Source organism: Monomorium pharaonis, chromosome 8 (assembly GCF_013373865.1).
Source record: "Monomorium pharaonis isolate MP-MQ-018 chromosome 8, ASM1337386v2, whole genome shotgun sequence".
NCBI classification, from domain to species: Eukaryota; Metazoa; Arthropoda; class Insecta; order Hymenoptera; family Formicidae; genus Monomorium; species Monomorium pharaonis.
In genome coordinates this window covers 6,020,764-6,045,976 of record NC_050474.1, presented here as the reverse complement: position 1 = coordinate 6,045,976, position 25,213 = coordinate 6,020,764, and the positions used below count along the sequence as shown (strand labels likewise).

The 25,213-nt window shown below is 44.1% G+C and overlaps 1 protein-coding gene across 1 annotated transcript; it reads right to left on the bottom strand.

Annotated features, from left to right (window-relative positions):
• Positions 1-2,801: 2,801 nt before the first annotated feature.
• Positions 2,802-6,649, bottom strand: LOC105832580 (basic helix-loop-helix neural transcription factor TAP-like). The gene has a single exon (XM_012673673.3). The coding sequence runs from the start codon at positions 6,626-6,628 to the stop codon at positions 5,636-5,638; it is 993 nt and encodes a 330-aa protein (XP_012529127.2). The 5' UTR covers positions 6,629-6,649; the 3' UTR covers positions 2,802-5,635.
• Between the last annotated feature and the right edge of the window lie 18,564 nt (positions 6,650-25,213).

Sequence of the window (25,213 nt, the reverse complement as noted above, 5' to 3'; positions counted from 1 at the left end):
CTTTCGCGGTGCCTAAAATCAAGAACGGAATATGCATCTCCCCTGTTGCTGCATCCTGGGTCGGTCAGGCCCTGGCCCCGCGTCTCTCGTCCGTCGATCGGCTCCACGTCTCGCGAATAGATAGAAATTATAGTAGGCCAGAATCGGGGGCCGATTTTGATAATTTCCGAGAGCTCGATATTATACTTACGAGTGTTGCCCACGACGATCCCGGAGTCGGAACGCATCAGCGGCGTCTGCATAATTTTCTCTCGTGCCCGTTGGACGACGGGGACTGATATTTCGTCTTTCGTGACAAGATGTATGGCATACGCGGGCCGTATTCAAATGATTCGAGCTATTTGGCGAGCATTTTAGGCTAAAATTTTAGGAAGGCAAAAAGTCCGTAAGGATTTCGCTTGGTGATTTAGAATTTTATATTGAATCGGTATTCGGATGATTACGCAAGTGTTTTGAATAAGAATATCTAAAATAGGAATAAGCGGACGAGGGCGTTCATTGAGGAATAAACGATGCAAACCTTCCAAAGAATCTTTTCTTTATTAACATTGCACATTCTTAAGTACATTTGGTCTTGGTCGAGGAACATTATTGGTGGGAATTTATTTCCTTAATCTTACAGGGACCGTTTAAGTGCTAAGTCTTATCGCCTAATTCTTATCTAAGTATAAAAAAAAAACAATCTATTTACAAAGGTACTTGGCGGCAGTGCTAACAGCGCAAAATACAGTCTTCGAAAAAAAAAAAAAATAGTTCCCCTTTCGTGCGCGAGATTGCCGTGAAGAGGAAAATTATCTTTCTTCGTGCCTAGGGGAGGCACAAAGGAGATCATTGTACAACAAGTAGATCGCGATCCGCAGTTTATCTTTTTTTTTTTACACCGGTTATTGGTCGATTATCATCTCAAGTGTGATTAATCATTGTGGCTCAAACCTCGCGTTAAACGCAAAGGAAATCACGCTACTCGCTTCGCCCGCATAATTTTCAAAACTGTTCCCTCAGCTGTCTCTGCAATCGAGATATAATTAACGTAATCGCCGGAGGATACTCGCCTCTCATCGAGGAGCATGCCGTTTAAAGGCCGAGAGAGCCGAAAGTGACGCCTAAAAAAGTCGCCAGATCGCCAGCTTAGATTAGATCTGTAACGAGAGCCGGTTTGTCGCTCTCCGCTTCCTCGGGACCCGCGGGACTCCGTCCTTGGCCTTGGAGCGGCGTCGAGCCGCGCGACGGATGACAAATCGCGCTGATAAGAGGGACGAAGCGCGCGCGGGCTGATGTGCGACCGGGCCCGGTAGATGAAGACGTTGCGCGCCGACTGATTAGCGTTCGCGTGTATTGTTGTATATATCGCATACGTTGGTACGGTGGTACCGAGGCCCACACATGTAGGTCTCGATCGCCATTAGCGCATCCAATCCTCGCGCGCTTTGATATTGCTTAAGGTATTTTCCCTCTTCGGCGTCGACGTCTTTCTTTTCTCTCCCTCCCTCCCTCCCTCTCTCTTTCTTTTCCCCCCATCTTTATCCGGTCTTCGCATCGTTCTTCGTTTTACCCGGTGGGGCCCTACTGCTGTGAATGGATCAGTGAATAATTAGCCCGCCGCACGTCCCCCCCCCCCTTTCGCTTTTTCCCTCGACGTCGCTCGATCGACGCGCGAATCGAATAAATCTCTATCGTCTTAATTGAGGAAGAGAGCCGGCGCGGAATATACATTTGCACGATGGACAAAGGCCCCCGTTGTTTATAACGAAATTAATTGGCCGTCCGTTCGTTGTTTTGCGCGCTAATTACGCGTGATTTATCCGCGACGGTAGCGGCGCCAATTGAATGATAATGTCCGCGCTACCCCCTCCCCTCCCCCCCCCCCCTCTTCTTCGGCAGCAGTTCCCTTTCGACGACGACGAGCGCGCGAAGACGCGAAATCGTGGGCAATTTAATCCCGCGATTTGATTACTGAGCAGGTGTATGAGCGCGACTTATCGTCTCCTTTTATAATACTGCCATTACAACGCGCACGGAGCCGTCCGTAATGGGACGCGGAATGTGGCAACTGTAAAGTATTATATTACAGCGACGCCTGTGCCGCTGAATTTTTCCGTCGTTGGCTCAATAATATTAATATTAGTGTCGCCTTAAAAATCGCGATCTTCTACGGAATCGAAAGGATGCAGGTACAGTATACATTGCGCGTGAGATAGTGACGAGTACATGTATCCCTCGCGGAGTTTCCTTCCCTCTCCGTCTCTCCTCACTCCTCCCACTTTCGACCCTTATTTATGCCTCGTGAGAATAGAATATCGCGATGATCGTAACGCCGCTTATCATCGCGAATAATCATCGCGCTTTATTTCGAGGCGCGCGTAACTAATCTGCGACTCTAAACGGCGCTGCCGTAATGACCGCGGTTATAGAAGAGAGAATGAGCTTCCACATCTCTCGCCCCGGCTCTTCTCCTCCCCCCTCCCTCTCTCTTTCTCTCTTTCTCCCCGTTCCGATCGATATAAATTACCGCTGCTCCGTGCAAAGATCAGATCCTCATCTTCAACAGATGGAGAGGATTAGCGATATTAGCGAGAGAAATCGGCTTCGTAGTGGCGCTATCATCAGCTCCCGGCTTTTACTTCTCTCTCTCTCTCTCTCTTTCTGTGTTTTCGTTCCCTCTCGCGGATCTCTTTGCGGAACGGAGAGGAAGGAGCTTTCTCACATCGGGGAATATGGAAGAAGGACTGTTTCTCCGGTTTTCTTTTTTCATCCTCCTCGCCCTCCCCCTCTCCCTCCCTTCCCTCCGTTTCTCTCTCGCGTCTCTCTTTCCCTCTCTCTTTCTCCCGTCTCTTCTTCGCGCCCTCTCTCCGTCGCTCTCGCGTCTTCTCACGTCTGGCCGGTACCATCTATCATTCTGTCAGCTAGGAGATTTCAATTTGCTCTCTTTTTGCGCCATTACCGGGCCCCGCGGCCCGCGCAAAATTGTATTTAATTGTGATTGACTGCTAAGTGGAGGTGGCCGGCCGCCGCCATTTGTCCCGCGATTTTTGCATATCCCTAATTGCGCGAGAGGTGCGTCGCGAGCTGAATCGCGGCCGAATGAGATTATTCCAGTCACGCGTCGTCTCGCATTCGTGGCGGAGAAAAAAGGAACCGAGAAAACAAAAGCGCGACGCGATGCGACGCGGTCGATCGAAGCGAGAGTCGATTGTGAGCCGCGGGAAGATCTGGCCCTTCCTCGGATTAGGAGATCTCAATGCGCGGGATGATATATCGAGGAATATAAAGAATTGGCTATTGGCGCGCAATGTTATTGCAGACCGTAATGGCCTTGTTGACGACTGCAATTAATCTGACGGCGGATATAAACAGCATCGGCCCCGATAGATCTCGATAAATTGACTTCGCAGCTTCTCGATTCGTTCACTTCTCACTTCTCCAATTAGCACGCGCGCTACGTTGCGCACCGAACGTGTAATCTCTGCGTTTGAGGCGATTACAAGTCGAGCCACAATCCCCCCCCCCCCCTCTCGAGATAATTTCTAATTACGTACAATTATTATAATAATTACCATTGAGCAGTAGTTAGCTACGGGTGGAATACTCAGGTAACACGAGGCGAGCGTAAGGCTAAGCGTTTCTTTTCCGAAAGCCGTGAACAAAATCGTGTGGAGTTCGCCCGCGAAGGGAGAGAGAAAAATAAAAAGTGAAGCGCGCCGATCGTGCAGTGCAATTTTTATAGGAGTTATTTTTTTTGAAAATTACGCATTAATCTCTTTCTTCGGAAATACGAATTTTGTTTTTCTTTTTCCTCAAGTTCCCCCCACTTCTCGCGGAGGCTATCATTCGTGCACCCCCTTTTAAGGCGAACTCCTCAATTGATACATATCGTCGACTCGAGGCATCAATGAAACGATCACGCACGTGCGCACGTACGTACGTGCGTGCGCGCGCGCGCGAGCGAGCGCGGTGATCCCTGCCCCCGCACTCTGCCCGCGCACGCGTGTGCGTACGTTACCTATGTACAGAGAATCACCTATACAGCCTCGCAATAAGTTAGACGCGCCTTGTATCAGATATATTTACACGGTGCCTCGTCGAGGACGACAATGTACGACGGTGCCTATTTACAATTAAACTCGAGGCGAGTTTACGCCCCCGCCGCGCCATTCTAGCCAGCTGTGAGGGAATACCCTCACGGTATTACAGTCAACGATCACATTTTATGCGCCCCGACCTACCCACTCTCTCCCCCCCCCCCTCCCTCTTCTCTTTCTTTTGCCCCGTAGTGATATCCCGTGTACCGGATAGACGACATTTCTCTACTCGTAAGCTTTTCGAGACGAAACAACGACTTTTCTTTTTTAAATCGCGATATTTATCGACAACCCGAGACGCCGATGAAGTTAGCGCGCGGAATATCCTATCGGCGCTCGATGTCGCGAGATTATCGGCCGCGATCTCCTCGGGCTGGTTCCCCCGGGAGGTTCCGGGGAGGAGGGCCGGTCGGAGACCGCGGCTTTTTCCCCCCGTTCTCCGCTCCGATCTTTATCGCTTTACCGATTAGAAAAACGTCCCGGAATCCCGCGGAGCGCGATACGCCGCGCGATCCCGGGATAAGTATCGGCGATGAATTACCGCCGCGCGCGGCGCGAAACTTACGCGCTCGGTTGAGCTTGACGCGCGCGATTAAAAGCGGCCTTTTTGCTCCTCGTAATCGGTTATAGTTTTGACGTAAGCTATCGCTGTCGGTGTACGTCGGTAACGTCGAAGGATAATTCATTCGCATGTTATTTATAACGTTCCGCCGTTTAAGATGTTACCGGCAAAGACGAGTAAATCGTGCTCAAACGAAATATCGCGACTTACGTAAAAGTAGCAAACGCACGTTCAAACCTTGTACATTTATTTTCGAAAGACGGTAACAACGAAATGAATCATCCTTTTACCAGAGATCGAAATGGAGGTTAATTCGTTTCGATTTTGTTTGATACGGAGAACATTGAATTTATGTTATATATCGATAAGGCGAATCCTAGCTATTTCCAAATGTCTTTAACAGTTAAATCGAGTTTATAATGAGAAGTCTCGAAGATCTTGGTCGATAACGACGCCGGTATTATATTTTTCTGCTTACATACCGCTCACGGTCGATGCCGCCGTGGTCGAGTGACTTGTTTACAAGTTAATGAAGTCCCGATTCCCAGTTCGCTCGTTAATTCATGCTCCCCGCGAGCGAGCTGTCTCGTTCTCGGTACCCCGACAATTCGTCATTACCCGCTGACGTCTCGGAGTCCGTCGAAGGTAGGGACGCGCCTCGGTCGTTTCCCGGTCGAAGAATGGTGCAGCGATCTTTCAATCTGCATCTCTCCAAAAGCCGCCGGAGGAAGTTCCAACGGTGAATTCAGGAATGTCCCTCAGACCCCACAGGGACGAAGATGTCGATCGCAATTTTCGGTTGATTTCGCGGCCTCGAGCCTCGAAATTTTCGTCGTTGTTCTACTCTTCTTAACGGAATGGATTCTCGAGTCCGTCAGATCTCTCAGCCTCCCTTGCTCGATGTTCCGCGATCTACGAGGAACGCTGGACATCGTCGCAGCAAGACATTGTTCTTCTTTTCGGAAAAAGATCCGAATCGCCGAAGCCACCGTCTTCACTTACGCTGCAGCAACTCGTAGAGCGCGGCGATGTAGGTCTGTGCCATTTGTAACGTTTCGAACTTGCTGAGCTTCCTGTCATTGCCCAAGCTGGGCACGACGTCGCGCAGTCGGTCGAAAGCGTCGTTCAGACTGTTCATCCTCCTTCTCTCTCTGGCGTTCGCCGCCAACCTTCTCTTTCTCAGCACCTCGACACCGGGCGCACTGCTCTTCATCTTATGCACCGCCGCCTCCTTGGATTTCTGGCCGGCGGTGTATTCCGCTGGCAAAACGACGTGGAGCCCGTCGTTCCTCTGATGGTACCTCGATTGATCGCATTTGCTCGGCTGGCCACTCGGCAGACCGGATTCGTTTCTCGGCACGGTGTAAGCGACGTAGGGGTGACTCCTCGGAGCGTAACGGTGATTCTCGTTCCGTGGATGATAGGTACCGCTCTTCGCGTAGCCCTTCGTGGCGAAGATGGGCTGACTCTGACCGAAGTCGGTCCTCGAGTTCGCGTACACTCCAGCAGAAAGATGATCCATCTTCTGGATATATCCTGCTGGATCCTGCTTGTTCATGACACCCTCATTGAAAGCCATCCTGGATGAAGCGTCATCGTAAGCCGTACACTGCTCGTTCATCCTGAAGATCAACTTGGCGTGTAGATCCGTGACGTTCCTGCTGCCGTCACCGTTCAACGTTGGCTGATGCTCGTTTCGGCAGCCACCCTCCTGATAGTAGCCCTCGTAGAAATCGCCGAAATTGAAGCCGGCGGTCACGTGAAGGCTGCCATTGGGAGCACCGCCGCCGATCTCCTGGTATTCCTGCTGATGGTGACTGTCCACGGAGCTGACGCTGCCGCAGCTGCTGCCCCTGGAGCGCGGCGGCTGCGGATAGATCTCCTGGTGATGCCAATTGCCACGCGGATTCGATTCCGGGCTGCTCGCCGACCCGTAGCCCTCGGAGTCCAGGAGGTCGTACTGCTGGAAGGCCACGTAGGAGGTCATCCTAATGTGTTCACGTGTCGGACGATTGATCCTCGGTTGCCGGCAGTCTTATATCATAACGTGTCTCCGATTGCGAGAGATTTCAATCAGTTGTCATCGCCTTCACTGTAGAATTTTACGATGACTGATCAATCGATCGACTATCCGATGCAAACGTCGCCAAGGATGAAATCCAAAGATCGAATCAAAGCTGCAAAGTGTAATGGTCTCTCGGGAACGTTGCGAGTTACGTCCGTTTGGGTTTCCGTCAGGCTACCGTCTGTGGATCTCCGTCGAGTATGCTTCGTGTACGGAAGCGTTCCGTAAACTGCCTTTACCTGCCGATCTCGTGGTCTGGACCATGCCGCCCGGTTTTCTTGGGGCCCGTTGGTGGGGAGCGTGGCGAGACGGAGTCCTGGGTCCACGTGGAAGGGGCTCTCCCGAGGAGTGGAAGGGGTCCACTGGGAAGTGGGCATCTCTTTGTAGAAGCCGCGCGACCAGACACGCCCCTCGTCTTCCTTCGTCTTCTCTTCGCTGGGGGCTCCTCTCCGGGCCCTCTAAGGAGTCAAAAGGCGATCGGAGCTTAAAAAAAAAAAAAAAAACCCGATCGTGTGGCACGCACCGACCGGGCGCCGCGTTCTTGACATTGGAGATCCGCGGCCGCAGGCCGTCGAGCTACGATCTCGAGTTACGCTTCCCGCGTCTCCTCTTCTTGCGCTAATTGGATTTTATTTCTCCCCTTTTTTTAGCAGGTTGTCCTTGTGACATTCTAATTTCTCTTGGAGAAAGGCAGCGTATGACTATTATCACACCTTATCGATTAATTTTTCGCCTGTCGATACATTATCCTTACTGGGATAATCAACTTCTCTAATCATTTCATGATTTCTCAATGGCAATATTTAATAACAATAACGAATCATAAAAGAAAATTAGGAGAAAAAAATTGTCTTGCGTAATGTATAATGTTAAAATCCTCGTGACATTTTTGACTGTCAATATATTATTCGTACAATAAACGCAGGTGTTATATTAATGGATACGCGGCACGCATATGGAATACAATACGTTTCGCAAGATAGAAGCGAAAATAATTTCCTTGCGAAACTTTCCAGGTCACTGATGTCAAACATGAACCAGGGAAAGTGTTTGGTACATCTAAAATCTATTAACACTTGGAAATAATTTATAAATGATATTGGTAAAACTTTCTTGATATGGAGCCTTATTGAATTACGCAGATGCGCATAAAAATGGATGCGTCTAACTGACACTAATTGGTAGAGCAACCATTCTGCTAAAACCGAAGTATTGTGATGCGAGGAAAGGATACCGCGCAGAAATTAACGAGCGTTGACGAGAATTATTAATAGTGTTAAAACACGTTAAATCGCCGCTGTGTGTAAAATACCTTGGCCTTAAAATACATCGTGACATAACGCGCTGTGTCATCGGGAGGTGTATGTTGGCAAAATATTTTCTCGGAGCTTTAATTGGCCCCGTGTTTCCCTATTTACCTGAAGCCGTCAGCTTCTGCTTTTTCTGCGAGGCCCGTGCTTTACGAGACTTTAAATACGCTGTGGGACGTGTGGACAACTCTAATTATTTTATGAAGTTTCCAATGTCCATGCACTGAAAAAACAATTTAATGAAATAATTTAGTTAATATAACCAAATAGTAACTATTTTTGATAACCGTTTACTAATTGATTATTATTATTATTAAATATATTATTAAATATTTGACTATATTAATGAAGCATTAATTAAAATTATTTTACCGAAACTTTATTATTTACATAATTAGTATTATTACTCTTTTTTCAATGTATTCTTTTTAACGAGTACTTTTTAAACTATTAATAGAAATTAAAATGAATAGCATTAATGATTACGAAAGTCTGGGAGTTTTTTATTTATTAAATATTTGAGCGACATGCTGTTATTAATATTTATAATTAATATTATTTAATGTATAAATAATATTCTTATTTTTAAATAAAGATACCTCTAAAGTTTTTTATTATCTGGTAAGTAAATATTGAAAAAAGTTTTTGATCACTATTGTTTAACCAAATTGACAAAATTAATAATATTTACTGGACTGTTAATTTGCGACGAGGCGTATTTGCATTCTCAATAAATAGTATAAGTGCATAGCATAACGAATGACGTCATCTTTTGTCAACTTCGATCTCGCAATTATCGATAATCAGGCGATATTGTGGTGCAGTTTAGCGTAATTATAACGCTGATTAAGCGCATCGTGTCAAACGCATCGTGTACTGCAGGCTGCAAAAACATCTCTATTGACAGTTCTTATTCGACGCGTCTATTTTTGCGATATTGATGTGTGGTCACGGTGGGCTCGTGCTTGACATTCCGTTTAGACCCCCGAGATCGATTTGGGATCGCCATAATTTTCTGAACAATCACATGACACGCATGTGATGATGACAACAGTATGTCAGTAATCGAAGTTCAGGGTTTATTTAAAAACCGTGATATAGTACGAGCGACAAGTTTGAATTATGTTTTATTCTGCTCAAATAACTGCGAGAACGTGCGACTTAACCCGTCCGTTAACCGAAGAGAGAACAGGGCTCTAGTCTGTTTTCCCCGAAAGAGAAACTCGGGTGCTGGGCTCCCGTAGGGCGTATCTCCATTTTCCTTCGTTTGTCGGGAATTCGGAGTCATTCTCGCAAAAGGCGGCGGTCTCAAGAAGTTCATTATCCTCCACTAATACGCACCAAATGAGCCGATCGCGTTCGCCCGACCCACAGAGGGAAAGGAACGTTCGCGTCCCAATGAATCCGAAGGGTTTACGCCCACTGGCGGATTTTAATTTATCGAAAATACTCTTTGCGGCTTGCGCAAACAAACTGTGAATCTTGGGAAACATCTTAGATTAGTTTCCAACCCTGACTTTAATTTTTTAAGATTGTAACTTGACAGTCTAGTTTCTTTAATAAGGCGACACAAATTGAGGAGAAAATTAATTTGTGTCTCGTTACCACGTGGGTCGATTTGTGATCATTAAAATATAACTTAGTCTTATATTTTGAAATAAAAATAATGAAAAAAGAATTTGGTTATCAGATAATGACTACTAAATGTTGAGTAAAACAAAGTTCATTAAATATTATCGAATAATTATATTTTTTACAGTATTTCAGGGTGAGAGAAATCTTACAGATATTTAGCGCATCAATATTATTAAATTGATTATTAATTAAATTAAAAAAATAATATTGTGATATTATTCTTTAGTTTAAGAGTTGTGCTTTCAGGACCGAAAATAACAACACATAGTCCAAAGAACTAGAAAATCACGTATGTTATTGGGACAAGATTCTATAATTATTACTGTATAACTTTTCCTCACTTTTAATTCTTATATTATACATTTGCGTTATACACTTTACAGTCTTATGTATACAATTTATCAAATAATTTTGCTTTTCTAAATACATAGTAAGAATTACAAAACATAATTATCAATCGTTTGGTAAAACTTACTAAATATTTAGAAAGTAAAATTATTTTTGATCATATTAACTGAATATTTATAATTTCAACATTTAGTATAAAACTCTTCTTTCAATGTAAGCCGCCATAAATCGGGACCGGAAGGTAAATCACGATACATTTCCAGCCTGGTAATAAAATTAAAGTAATAATAACATTTGCTACAAAGTCGCACAGCTACTTACGTTCGATATATTCACGCGACGATGACTCGTAGCCATAAGGTGAGGTCCTCGAGCTGCAATCGGGCTGCCATTACGTAATTATATAACAAAGACTAATGAGGGGCCCCGATGATTTCGCGTCCAACAAACCCGCGCGTGATTACGCTGGGGCGCAGGATCATCAATCGATCGATCCATCGACATCATCGCGTTGTCCATCAGCGCGATATTACTACGTCTCACCCGCGAGGTAGGCGACAAATACACGCGTCGGAGAGACGTTACCCGCAAGTGTGTGCGAGACTCGTGTGATCTAGGGACCTATTTATAAATCTTTCGCACCACGATCGATTCAGGATCGGACCGAGCGGAGAAGAGAAATTTCGTTTCTTATTTTTTTTTTTTTACACGAGCCGCACGCAACGCGAGCGCAATATGCGTATGCTGCGTGGATGAAATTCTTTTCAATTCCTTTTGCACATCAGCGCGCGACTCTGTTCTCTCTCTTCTCTCTCTCTCTCTCTCTGTCTTTCTCTCTTTCTCCTCTGTCGCGGGACATTAAGATCCTCTCATCTTTCTCATCCGATCCTGGATTGATCCGCCGCACAGGCCTGATGCGGTGGCGGCGGTGGCGGCAGCGGCTGCGGCTAATAACAAATTTATTGCGGCCGATGAAGTGCATAAATTGATTATTACTAGCCGGCAACGCATCTCTCGCCGCCGCTGAGTTCCAGTTCAGACAATCACCGATGATTTACAACATAATGGGGCGCGTTTGACTGACGCGGGCTTACTCGCGCGACTATTCGCGCGTACACGCGGCTTGATGCGTTTGCGGCATCGGCTACATGGCGGGTACGGGTTATCCGCCTGCGGCCGCGAGGTACAACCTCGATTCCGAAGGTGCATGCGCACGGTTTTTCCCGCGCCTCGGATCCCGAAGACGCAACGTCGTCGTTTGTCGTTTGCGCAAGAGAGCACGCCGAGGGCGACGTATAATTCGATCAGGAACGATCCCCGCGCGCGCGATGCGCAATAAAATCGAATATATCTACATGGGTTGAGAAAGGCAAATTGTATGTCGTGTATAAAATTATTGCGGAATGATATTGCAACGTTATACAGCTTCCTTTAATTTTTGTAATTATTTTTTAAAGGTTTAATTCAATTTTTTGATTTTATTAAATTAATTTAATTATATAAGTTTCGAGTAAGCTTCCTCATACGCACCCTTCTTCGTCTTTATCAATGTCTTCTATCCTTTTTTATTCCATAAAATTCGTTTCGGTCGATTTTGCTGATCGTATTAATCGTTTTCTTCGTCGTCCACATCGACGCTTCTAACAGTGCTCGTTGTCTGGCCGGACGATCGTAATGGCTGGGGGTGATTTGATTTTCTAAACGGTCCAAGGGCTCGATTCCTCAGGGTTCATCCAAACATGACCCTCGTACGGGCTGGAGATTTATGATGAACCGAGACCCTCAATTAGAATCACACCCAAAGTGTCCTAATTACAGGTTAGACCGTGGCGCTTGCTCGGCTTCTCAAAGCCGTGCCCCTCGGCGCAAAACGGTGCGAATCGCGCCAATTTCTGGGCTGTTTACCGACGAGCTCGTTAATTGTAGGAAAAACGAGCGGCAACCGGTGGGCGGTGAACATTCTCAAATTTACATCTGATTAACTGGAGTTTCTCCAAAAAGGTGCCCGTTACGTCCTTTGTTCGTCTTCATCGCTCTTCCCCTGAAGAGAAAAAAAAGAAGAAAACACGTTTCGTACATATTCGTGTACGGAAAACACTCGGTTTTTCCGAAGTATCTAAAAATTTCTAAGGTACAGATTTGAAAACAATGCCTTTGGACTATTAAGATAATTACGTAGGACGCCCAGGTGACGATGAGCAAGACGGCGAAGAGTTTCTTAACATTCCAGCAACTAATTCGAGCGTCCTACACAATCATTTCGATGATCCAGCAAAATTACTTGGTAGATCGGTAACAAGCTAAATTTTTATACACACTTAAGCAAAAGCGTTCGCTCCATGTCAACAAGATCCAGCGTACTTACGACGTTGTTACCCGCTACAGTTTCTTCACGTATACACGTGTACGACGGTGTGTCTATGTGAGCGCGTGCGTGAAAAAGATTCTAGATAAATTATATACACCTGTCCGACGCGTCTATCTATCAAGAAAGTAATTTCTCTTTAATTATGCGCGACCCATAGTCTAGCACGCCGACGAGAAATTCGCGTCTCCCGGCGTTCTAAATCTTCGCGGCGATTTTTCTTTCGGCGGAGATGTAGCACGCGGATACGTAAGTTTTAGGCTGATAAACGTCCTGTAAAGTAATGATGATTTACGCCGGAGTATCGACGCCACACTTCCTGTCGCCTGTCCGTCGCGTAATATACGATCGATTAAGCCCGCGGAATTTTCCTTCTTCTTTTTTTTTCCCCTCGATCGCGTCGCCGCCGCCGCCGCCTGAGCGCGCTCTGACTTTACTCGTTAAAACGATCTTCCGCAAAAGTCCTGCTGACGAGGTCGTATCCCCAAGATCGTTACAGCTCGGCAGCTCGGCCTGAGAAACGATCGTGGATTAAATAACAGGCGCTTCGTCGTTTTATAGATTTTATTGGCCGGTTAATAGATTATTATTGCTGCACGAACCATCGCGCATGACGGCGATAGTTCGTGCATCAATTATGTCCAAGATTTAATGTAAGAATGTCGAGACACATTACATTACATGCAACATTATTGCAATAATTTACGTAATTTAGATAATAGATATGTGATAGAGAAGAATTATTGATGTGCGTATCGGTCATCCAAATTGTATGTCTCGTAAATATTTTATATTTTTACTGTAAGCAAAACTTAAAGATAAAAATATGAAGTAAATAAGAAATGAGTGATATATTGGACAAATATTTTACAAGTCACATCTTATTTTATGCGTATTAATAACACTTAAAAAAAATTCAGTGCAGCTAGTAATTTTGGATTAATTTACTCACAGATGTCATTAAGACGCTTGGTTATGATAAATCGTATCTTTATGGTAAACTAATTTGTGAGAGACATCAAACCAGAATTTTCAACGTTTATTTGTGTACAAATGAACAAATAGATAAATAGAAAATAATAAGCAACTTAAATGATACGCAGCTATAATAAAACTGAAGAAAATTACATTAGCTGTAAATAAATGATACTGTGGATAAATAATATATATTTTATCCCCATGCGTTTATCCAGATTCAAGTTAGTTTGCTCGCTATTGAAGGGACTACGTTTCTCTTCTGAAGAGGATGCACGTGCACTATCGCGTGTTTACAGCGGTGTTTCCGTCCTTCGCGAGATGATTCTGAATTAAATGACAGGTTTCGTCGAATCTTGGATTTTATTGGCCGATTAACAGATTATTACAGCCGTTAGGAAAATTGTGTGTTTGCTTACCGATCGTGTAAGTATACAGGAGATGAGGCTATAAAATTGTGTTTCTCTTCGGGAGACGTTGCAGCCGACTAACTCGTGGATAAAGCACAATTAAATGTAAAGCGCTCAGATCGTACGCGATGTCACATTAATAATATTCTTTCGCTAAACCGGTTTGATCCCATTAATGTTGACAATCGCAAAATAGCATCCTCTCTTACAAATTGCTTACGTTGCTAAATTCATCGGTACAAAATTGACGAGGTAACGTCATACATGCGTGTCATGGTGGTAAAGTGCCTTGATCGCAGTTTATGCAGGTGCAAGGTCGAAGGGCGCTGACTTATAAAACGATCGCGCTATCGCATTAAATCGACGGGAACCTTTATGATGAAGCTTCATTTGATTTTTTTTGGGGGGGGGGGACGATTTATCCAAGATATCAAGAGACATCAAATTAATTCTCGTGTCACGATTGTCAAAAAGTTATTACGAATCTAAAACTAACGAATCATCAATGATTTTTGATTAAAGTTATTATTGTGGACCAAAAAGTAATAACTTTATTAATACAGCGAGTATAAAAAATATTCGTACAGGGAAAACATTTTTTAAGAGTCTTATTTTTAAGAAGTAAACATTAATTATTAATTTATTAATAACGAACGTAATAGATACATATTATATGTACTCGTTGTTAATAAATTACTAATTAATGTTTACTTTCTGAAAGTAAAAAGGCTTTAAAAATTATCCTCTGTACGAATACTACTTTCTATACTCGTGGTATGCGAAACGGTTAATATACATACAATTATAGTGAACACAATGTAGTTTTAGATCGTCGCTTTAAATGCGGTACGTGCTTTACTCGGACCACCAGCGTTTCGCGGCATCATTGCAGATGCTTTGATACTTAACGCGCTACGAACCGTTGACTCGACGGAACACGTGCCGGTAATAGTGCTAATTACTTATTTACTGGCAGTGCCATTCTGAAGATCCCAGCGGTGCTCGTGAGGGCCGCTCGCGGCTCTCGCGCGTGAAAGCTTCTGAATAATAATTATAGGCGCATTAATATGAATTATCGTATACGTACCTTTGTGCCCCGTACCTTACTCTTATACCTTACCCTTGCACCGCGATGCATCCGAGCCGGCGAATTATTTAAGTTCGAGTGAAATTACGGGACGGGAGTCAACTTTCCCGGACGTTCGATGTCGCAAAGCGAATCAATTTCGAGCGAACCGGAACCGCGGCGAATTATTAGAAATCTCAACGCTCTAATGAGACGTCAATATTAATGGACAAACGATCATTCACTGAGTTAAGCAACTTATGTAAGTAATCTTCGCTTTAATGCCAACGTGGAAGACGTGCCGAAAGTGTTGATTACGAAGCCGCCGCGCGCCGGTAGGTAACGCGCGTGTTGAAAGATCAGGATTGCATTACATCGAACTTAATGTCACATTAATATAACAGAAAAGAAGAGAGAAAAAAATATTTATTAAAAGACGCCAAGTAAATTTTAATTAATATAAGGGAAACATAATCAAAGCCAACCAGTAGACAATAGATAATAATAGGGATGAATAATTGTATATATTATTTTATTATTTTGTAATAATAAGTATTACATAATTACACTGTTATAATTATTAATTATACAATATTAATTCAACTTTGATTGCCAATGGTAATCGAGTATCGAAGTTGAAAATACAGAATTGACAATCGCTGCATTAAATATTAAATATTAGTATCAAATTATTGAAACTAACATATTCTATTTAACAATTATATTTCACACTATACAAACAAGAATACAATTAATTTAATAATCTAAATTGACCGCTGAGTACAATTGCCCAAGTTAGGCAAAAGAAACGTGTCTCTCCTCATTTTGTTATCACGCGTACTTAAGTACATCTTTTATTGCAATTAATCGAATGTATTCACCATTCCGATTGAGAGAGAGAGAGGGAGAGAGCCGATAGAGCCGATGTGTGGAATCCACTTTGATAATTGCAAAAGCCGAAGAAGGGGCCACTTTTCTGAGTGGCTTCGTCCCTCTCGTCGCTCGACGACGCCGATAATAATCAGTGTCAGCGCGGCGGTGTAATTTCCTCCGGCGCGCTTCCATCGGGCGACCGCCGCGCGATCATTAGCTTGCAGATTAGGTTATTCGCGGGCGCTAGTCGCGCGGAATATACCGGAGGGGGATATCGCACAGTCGCAGTCCTGCGAGTCCGAGATAACCCGTGCCTCCTCTCCGCGCGTCGTCGTCGTCGTCGTCGTCGTCGTCGTCGTCGTCGTCGCCGCGTCCGTGACTTAATATACACCTGCGCGCGCGGGATAGTTTGCGAGGATGACGAAGCTTCGCGGGAGCCGGCGAATCGTTAGTCGGGTATTCTCTACTTCTGTAAGGATCGCGAACTAGGAGGGAAAAACGGAAGAGCGAAGGGAACCCGGTCGCGGCATCGCGCGCGATTGCGCGCGGTCGGTAGAATGGGACTTTAGAAATTCGACGGAGACCACCAACGATCGCCGATCGGTGTCACCGTAAGAGCCTGCGTGTACACCTGACCTGACGCGTATCGATGATCCCGGTGCCTGATCCCACGTGATTAATGGGAAAATAACATTTTCAGTATTTCCCGGTATCTCTCGGGGGGGATTAGAATTCAACGGGAGGTTACGTATCCGCGATGTAATAATCGGATCGCTACTTACACAGTCGTCGTCGTCGTCGTGCGAGCTTACAACCTTAGAGTTAACAACTTGGGGGAAAGTACCGCAGGTGTGACGTGCCTCGTCCATCCTTGTCTCGCTCCTTGTATCCGTACGCGGACCACTGCATCGGCATCGGCGCGCGGCGCGCGTACGTAGGTCGAGGCCGCCGCTAATTTAAATCCTTATTCCCTCCCTCGTGTTTGTGTCCCCCCCCCCGTCCCCTCTCCCTCGTCAACACGGGGCTGCCCCGGGATGCCCCGTGCCCGGCGGCCATGCAAACCGGACGACCGGACCGGGCAGCAAAAAGCAATATACCTGTGGCAACGGTAGCCGGCGCATGCAAATCGGCTGCCGCATCGGCAGCAGCGCCTTCGCTCTTTTTCACTTTGTTTATTTACATTTGCGTATTCATGCCCGGGCCTATGTAAATATTCGCGTCGCGTTTATGGTCCGGGTATACTGCGTGACTTCTCGGCGACCCTACCCGATAAGTGCCTCCTCTCCCGGTGATCCGTTTTCAAAGCCGGCCTCTCGGAGGACGACGCGGACGTCGAGAACGTATCGGACGTGAAAGCTGGTAGGCGAGATATTCGCTCATCCGGAGGCTACATCAGTCCGGTTGACATCGAGCGGAAGTGTAATTGGCCTCATTGATTCCGAGCTATTTGCCTTGGCTATCGAAAGGATCATTTTCAGCAAACAGCCGTCCTTTATGCAGAAGAGAAATGCAGATCTTTCAATTTGTTTGCATAATATTGTATCGCCCTTTTTTATAATATCAGCAAAAAGATTTGATCATTAAAAGGGCAGAGAGAGAGAGAGAGAGAGAAGAAAGAATATAAATTATTTAAATTATAAAATTGATTATGATTGAAACCACATTGAAGTATAAATTTAATTACTTAAAGAGTTTTAGATAAAAAAAAAAAGAGAAGGTCCGCATGCTTTTATAACAGAAAGATAGAATTAAATTACACTAATGTTCTCGCACAATTTCTACACTTTCGTTCTTTTGACAGAGAAATGTTTCTCTCGATTAATTGATAACCCAATGAAACATAAAGGGGAATCAAAGTGAAAAGAGACTCGGTATCGCCATTATCGTCGCGCTTCGACATTTCGCGAAACGCATTACCGGTTGCCGGTGCAATTTGTTAAATTGTACTTTCTACGGGTGCAACGCGAAACGCGGATTAATTGCAAGTCAGCGTCGATTAGGCGCATCGCGTTTCGCGGATAGAAACCGGCGTCGCAATCACAGTGGTATCATCTCAGGGCGCGGAAAGAGCGAGCGGCGAGAGAAAGAAAGAAAGAAAAAGAAAGAGAGAGAGAGAGAGAGAGAGAGAGGGAAGAAGGGAGGGAGGCCTCAGCACACTGCGACGTTAATCGGAGAATCATAGGACCAACAATGTTATCCCGGTCCGTGGATAACGGCTGGCCAGATGTTGCCGACAACATCGCCACCAAGGAAGTGGCCGCGCGCGTTCTGACACCTGCCACGTCATTCCGCCGCTGCCGCTCTCGTGGAAAGAAACGAATAGAGTCCACGCGAGGAGAGGACGCGGCTCCAATTTGTGCCTCGTTTGTTTGCCGATTCGATCGAGCGTCGCGATCGATAAGTAATCCACGGCCAACGGATCTCTCCCTGATTGCCGAATATCGCACGAACGGCTCTCATTATCTAATTATATATGAATCCCGAATTAATCCCATCTCAACGAATGTATGATTACTGTCGTAATTTTTTTTTATCATTTCATTGATTTCTGAGGCAACGCCCGGTGCCTTCTCCACATGCAGAAACGTGCGCAGGAAGAGCTCGGGCGTAATTTAAAATTAGCTCGTGCGGCGTAATTGGTCGCAAGGTGGGCGCACGTGTGCGTGAAGATAGGCATTTCTGATTAATTAAGGCTTACAACCGATTGCTGACTTACCCCGCTACGGTGCCGCGCACGCAAGAACACATTTTCTTTGTACTTCTAACGTTTTCTTTGTATTTCTAACGTTCTCTTTAATCTCAATGCTGCGATATACCCAATATTACTTATTTTGTGCCATGCAATGTAAATGCAATATAAATTTATTTATTCGACGTCGCGAGAAATTTTGTCCCGTGCGAGAGAATCGCCGTTACCGTCGTGATTCTGAAAAGGATATTCGTGAAACCGAAGACCTCGCCCATTAACTTTTCATGCGGGTTCTCTCCATGAAATTTTATTCGGAGCTGCTCTCAAATTGCGGCTCGCCCATCCGTCCGATCGTGATCTCGATCGACGAATTATTTTTCAATAATCGTCGCGCGGCCGGGGTCCACCATCCGGCGGGGGAGAAAAAAAAAGTATAACACCCCCCCTGGCCGCTCGTGTTACGGAAAATTGAATGTTGACGAGCCCCAGCGAGGATATCCCTGTTCGCAGTAGGCCGAACCAATTTACGAGTCATTAAACATGGCCGAGTACCATATTGAAATCGATCCACCTCGAGTGGCCCCCGGTTGACGCGATCGTTTCCCCCGACGCTGACCGCCGGGGAGTTGCCTCTCGCTTTTTTTTTTCCTTTCTTCTTTTCCCTCGTCCCACCTTAACGACTTCTCCCGGTGCGCGGGATGCGTGTCTAATTTCTGCGTAACTAATTTCTGCCGGCCGGGCCACGCGCCACCACGGATAGGCTATACGTTAGAACGCGATTTAATACGGCTCGATTTAGCACGCCGCTCGTTGTTAAAGCGCGAAGAGTAAACCGCGGAAATAGCAGTTTTGCCACGTGAAACAATAGCCGAGTTTGCGCCGCGTCGTCGTCGCGTGCTATAATGCACCATCATACACCGGTCTAGCCATTAACACGGCTCAATCAACGGCAGAGCGGGGAACGAATTTTATGAAAACATTGGGAGATACGCGAGAAACTCTTTCGCGGTGTGTCGCAATTTTCTTTTTTTTAATTAGTGCATACCTGAAATTTCAAACGTAAAGTAACGGTGAGTTTAAAGCTAGCGGTGATTCACGCTTGTGTAAACGATTTTGCGTCTAATGGCGAGACGTTATAGTTGCGTCTGTTTCAAGACTGACGGATTCGTTCGAAGTTAACGGAGTTTCGCGAGCGGAATCTCCGAAGTCGTTGTCCTTAAATGTATTTCTGAACTACCGGATGCAGGAAGCCTGATGTATTGGTCCCCCGTGCACACTATATATTATAATTTCTGCCTGATCACTTGGATCTCACCGTTAGAGCACTCGTTAAATCACTCGATAAATTGCCAACTCGTTATTCAATTTAATGTAGACGTTACTTGCGCGCTCGTGCACACACTAACGAGTATTATTTATTATACACAACTCTTTTAAGAAACTTGACTATTTTTTTCATACATATCTAATTTATTTTACGAAAGAACGATTTGTTAACAAAAAGGAATTTGCTCATAAATATTTATCCATTAGTAGTATTTTAAAAAGGAATTAGAATCAGTTTAATGAAAACGTCATTATTTAAAGATGCATGGCATAGTTCAAAATATTATCAAAATAAAAAATTTTATGAATTGTTCAATTATTACGTTTGAATAAAATATTTAAGCATAATTTTCTTATTGGCCTTTCTCTTATTTAAAAGTTATTTCATTTTATTGATGTTTACTTATTAATGTTTACTTTTCTTGATTTTTATGTAAATCGTATTTTGTAGCACTTAATTCTTAATAAGAAAGAATATTACAATTTAAATTGTTTATTTGTGCTACTAATAAAATTGTAATAAATATTTGAGCAAAAGTTTATTTTTCACTTACTCGTTAAAAACTATTTATTTAAAACTGCAGCAATGTAGGATTACTTTCACTATAATTTTCCTTTGTTGTTTTCTTTACGGCTAGTTTTAAGACTTTGCGATTTTTGCACTATTTAAAATCAAAATTATTTATCATTAATTAGATCGAGGAAAACATAATAAATTTAAGAAGCAATTTTCAATTTACGCAATTAGCTGGTTGCTAAAACATCTTGAACTTAAAAAAATTAGGCAAAAAAATTTATAAACTGCCAACTGCGAAATATAAAACTGATTTTGTACATTGTTTTTCTTATTTATTTTTTGCAAATTATAAATTAATAGAGTAAAATATAATTTTTTATTTAATAATACTAAAGTAATATATTTAATTAAATTAATTTAAAAAATTAGTTATAGGAATAATTTTAAGTTTTGCAGTTGGCAATTTATAAATTTAATCGTTCGAATAAGTTAATTGGAATTGTTAAAACCGGTCTATAATAAAAACCTCGAGTGTTTATGATGATTTTAGTAGATAGCGATTAAGCCGTTACTATGATGCGACGGTCTCTCTCTGTCTCTCTCTCTCTCTCTCTTCCTTCGTTGAGATCATCTTCACGCTTGGTGACTCGCCGCACACCTTTTTGGCGGGAGATTTTGTAGATAACTATCCGCTAAAAATACGGCTACTCCTGGCTGCAACGGTCGAAATGCATGAGGTTCGTTGGAATCTACATGGGCAGACTGTAAACAGGGCGCTTCCATCGTCGCTTACCCTCTCTTCTTTTTCGTGTTTCCACGGCTCGTTGCCCACGACTACAACGCGATCGCGATGAATCAAAGGGCGGCGGCTAAATTGCATTGTTATTTATAAACGTTCATCGCGCGCCAACGAGACGATGTTCATCGTTTAAAAATCAATACAACATTTAATCTTTTTGTAGTAAAGAATAATCTTTACAAAAAGATTCGTTAAATATTCCAACTTTTATTCAACGTCAGTGACATCATTTAATGCTACGATATTCAGTTTTAAATATACCGATAAAACATGAATAGGAAAATAAGAGTTTACTCTTTTTATATAAATTTTGGATATAAATTTTCTACTTTTCTATTTCCTATTTTCACTCTAATCATCTTGTCAAAACGTATCATGTACATTGGGAATTGTTTACAATAATAACGGAAGCAGGTGGGACTGTAATTATCAGTCTATACATGATTTTGCTGCAGTATCAGCTGCATCATAAAGTTCGAAGTGCCATAAATCGGATAATTTACGAAGCGCTATACCAAAGCATGCATGATCCTTCGACACGGAAAATTATGATATTCACGGAATATCCTGAAGGCGAAAACAATTAATTGAAGAAGAAAATTGAGATCGCGTTACTCGTTACGAAAATTGAGGTCGCATTTTGGATATACAAACGGTTACGTAATTATTTCTTCTCAATTGCAGCCGCGCTTGATTTAGCACCCAAAGTCGGAAGGCAGTGGTCGGCTTACCGTTCGCGTGAAAGGTTTTTCCCCTCGTGGGATACACAGGCGACAGTCTAAATTCTTCAGGCTAGACTCCTGACTGCGCCTGATCATGTAAATCAGGAAAATCGGAGAAAAGTAGAAATCGATGCGACTGCACTTGAAAATAATCGAATGCCATTACCGCGGCCGCAAAATAAATCTCTCTCGCCTGCTTCCTGACGCGGAGACGTCGCCCGTACAATGCTTTTGCTATATGTATATAAAACGTCGTTATTATTTCGATAGATACGCGTATAAACATATATATGCTAAAGTGGCAGCACCGTTACCTGGAATCGGCTCTTGTACGGTCGAGTACCTGCCGGCCGGCCGTCGTATTGGTACCTGCACGAGTGCTCGAGTACCGTGCCGCGGCGCGCCATTAGGCATTTCTATTTAGTTATCGGCCGGTCTTTTATGATCGTTATCTTTTATAGACAGGTATAATAGGAGCGGCAGGGACGTAATTGTGTTTAGCGCGTCGTCTTTAATGCGTTTACGATTACGTCAATCGCGATTGTTTCCCTCTGGAGGAGCGCGAACATCGTGATTACTGCTGCCGCAATCTCCGCTTAATTAATTGCTTATCCTATATACATGTAATTTATTAAATTATCTTTTCGTACGGCGAGTTAGCGGGTTATTGATTCTCAAAGCGTCGAGGATTATTATTTATCCGAGTTCTTACAACGATAAATAAAATTATTCTTTTACACGGGCCGCGTTTCATACCGGAATGAGGAAATCTCGTGTAATGAACGGTGTCGACTTTCCTTATCAACGAGGTCTTTCTCTTCGAACGGCGAGGGAAGATCGACGTTGACTCGTTGCCCGAACGATTAGCGTCGAATCCATGTTTGTATACGTGACATTAGCGTGGGTGTAAGAATGTAAATTGTGCACTAACAATACGCCGGTCGCGAGACGAACGTCGCGGACGCACGGAAAGAAAGAGACAGGAGGAGAGAGAAAGAGAAAGAGAGAGAGAGAGACGGCGGATGATACTTACGATAATCGTACGGTCATCATCTTCCCGTTATCTATGATAAATTTCTAAACGTAGAACAACGACCACGTAATTTCGTCAAGTCACGTTGGCGTACGTTAACCGAGAAAATTCTCGCGAAAAACGCTCTAACGAACGGATAGCCATAATCTCCCGATGTTCGCAAGGAAAAAGTCCGTGAGGATCTCAATGAAATCCTCTTAACGTTTCGATGCGGCTCGATTGGCTGAAGAAGAGTTCTACGGCTTAGATTCTCTAACCATCCGACTTTTAAGACTCCAGTTGAATAGGGGATGTCGAGGCAAGTTTGCCAGTTTAAATTACGCCTATACACGGAGAGAATTTTCTCTTAAAAATTACCCTGAAAATCGTGGTAATTGTGAGACAACGTACCATACTTTTAATTTAGTAAAATTTTATTAAAATTTTAGTAAATTTTGTCAAAAGTATAGTAAAATTCTTCAAGGTTTACGTTGCCCCACAATTACCACGATTTTCAGAATAATTTTTAAGACAACATTCTTTTCGTGTAGACTGGTTTTTTCTAACAAATGAAGAAGCGTACAATTAAAAAACGGAAGGATTATTAATTGATAAAATAAGGCGATGACAATTTTTTTAAACCTCTGTGAAAGAATGTCGCTTTGCATTTATATTCGAACTTTATCAATATAGCTTCACGCACAAATCACACGCCTGAGATTAATGTAAGTATCTCTAATAGACGATAACGAGCGTCTCGAATTTACCAGCGTCACGGAAGAAATTAATTTCGATCGCGGGAGACATTAACGCGCGTTCACCAGAAATCCGTCAAGCCATCGGCCGCGTCGGACGAAATGCATTCGACACGCTCGGTCGAAGAAACGGTAAGGAAGGTGCGTCGTCGCGAACAGTAAAAGATGAGGTGCAAGATGAAGCGCCGACGACGCGACGCGACGGTGGACCGGAGGAAGAAGAGAGATCGAGAAAGAAAGAAAGAAAGAAAGAATCGTCGTCGTCGCGCTCCGTCGCGTCCGACCGACGTGGCGCGCAGTGGCGATTTCTCGCACATGACTCACCGAAATACGGCATTACGACATTATGCGCGCGGTATTAAAGCCCGCACGAACGGGGAGAACGTGTCTGACGTTGCCTTCGACACCGCACGAACGGCCAGGCGAGCCACACGACCGGCACGTGGGGTGTAATTGTAGGAGAGGAGAGAGAGAGAAGAGGCACGCCCCGTGCGGCCGAGGCCGGCCGGCCACCCCTTCTTCCTCACCGACGGCATGCCGCGTCTCGCAACCCTGCGTTTCGCGTGCACCACGGCGTGACGGAGCCACGTCGGATGTCGCCGGTCAATCAGGGAGAATTTACGCGGCGGGAATACAAAGCCCTCGTCACAAAAAAAGAGAGATATTAGGCCGACGATCGGGAACAAACTGGTACGGAAGAACGGAATTAGAAGAAGCTGTAAGCGACAGAGGAAAACGGATAGAAGGCAGATGACATTGTATTGGATTATAATTTTCAAATTGATATCATAACCATCCGCAAGTTTATCGACGGTTCAAGTAGCGCCGATGGGCAGAAAGCAATAATCGTATATTGCGAACAGTCACGGATAATTATCGATTCCGATCTTGCGTCTCCTAACAGGGGACAGGTAAGTGCGGATGTTTCTACGGTAACACCGAGTGGCTCAACATAGCACTTCGCTTAGCCCAAGTTGTCTGTCGGCGCCTGCTCGAGGTAGCGGTATTTTATGATCGGCGCGACTGACTGCAAATTACTCGTCAAAACGCTCGGCTACCCTTGTCGGGGAGCAACGAGATAGAGACAAGAGGCTATCTATCGTCGTAACAATAGTCGCAACCAGCGGCCGAAAGAAGGGAAGAACAAAAAAAAAAAAAACGGAACGAATCTTTGTCGTCGTAAATTTTCGAGCCTAACAGTTCGTTAACGATCTTACAGTTCGTAACGATTGGCAAAATGCTGGGATTAGGAAACTTTTACGCCTTCACGCGATTAAAAGGGCCTTAGGATAACATCGATAGTATTTTGTCACTTCAAGAACAACATTTCAAGAAAAGATACAACTCTAAAGTGAATTTGTCGATGCAGCCGCGTTGTCTTAATAATTGTTTTGTTGACAACATTTTAAGCTATATTTATTTTCTTATGTTATCTTCACAGTACTTTATTCGATCCGATGAGTTATAATATCAAGTTTTATTAGGAATAATCGTCGATTTTATGCAATGAAAGAATTACGTCCGCGGATCTTCTTTAAATAAGAGTTTGTTAAAAGATATGATAATTACAGCTGCCGTCAGGCGCTAATTGGAGCTAGAACTTGGCTAGGGCTCAAAGGGTTAAATACACATCTCCGACGTTCGACCGAGGCTAAAATATAGAGAATACTCTATTAGGACAGGCCAGGTCAAAAGAGAGTGGCGG

Excerpts from the sequence above, each read along its gene's own strand:
- LOC105832580 (XM_012673673.3), bottom strand. The coding sequence starts at position 6,628 with ATGACCTCCTACGTGGCCTTCCAGCAGTACGACCTCCTGGACTCCGAG.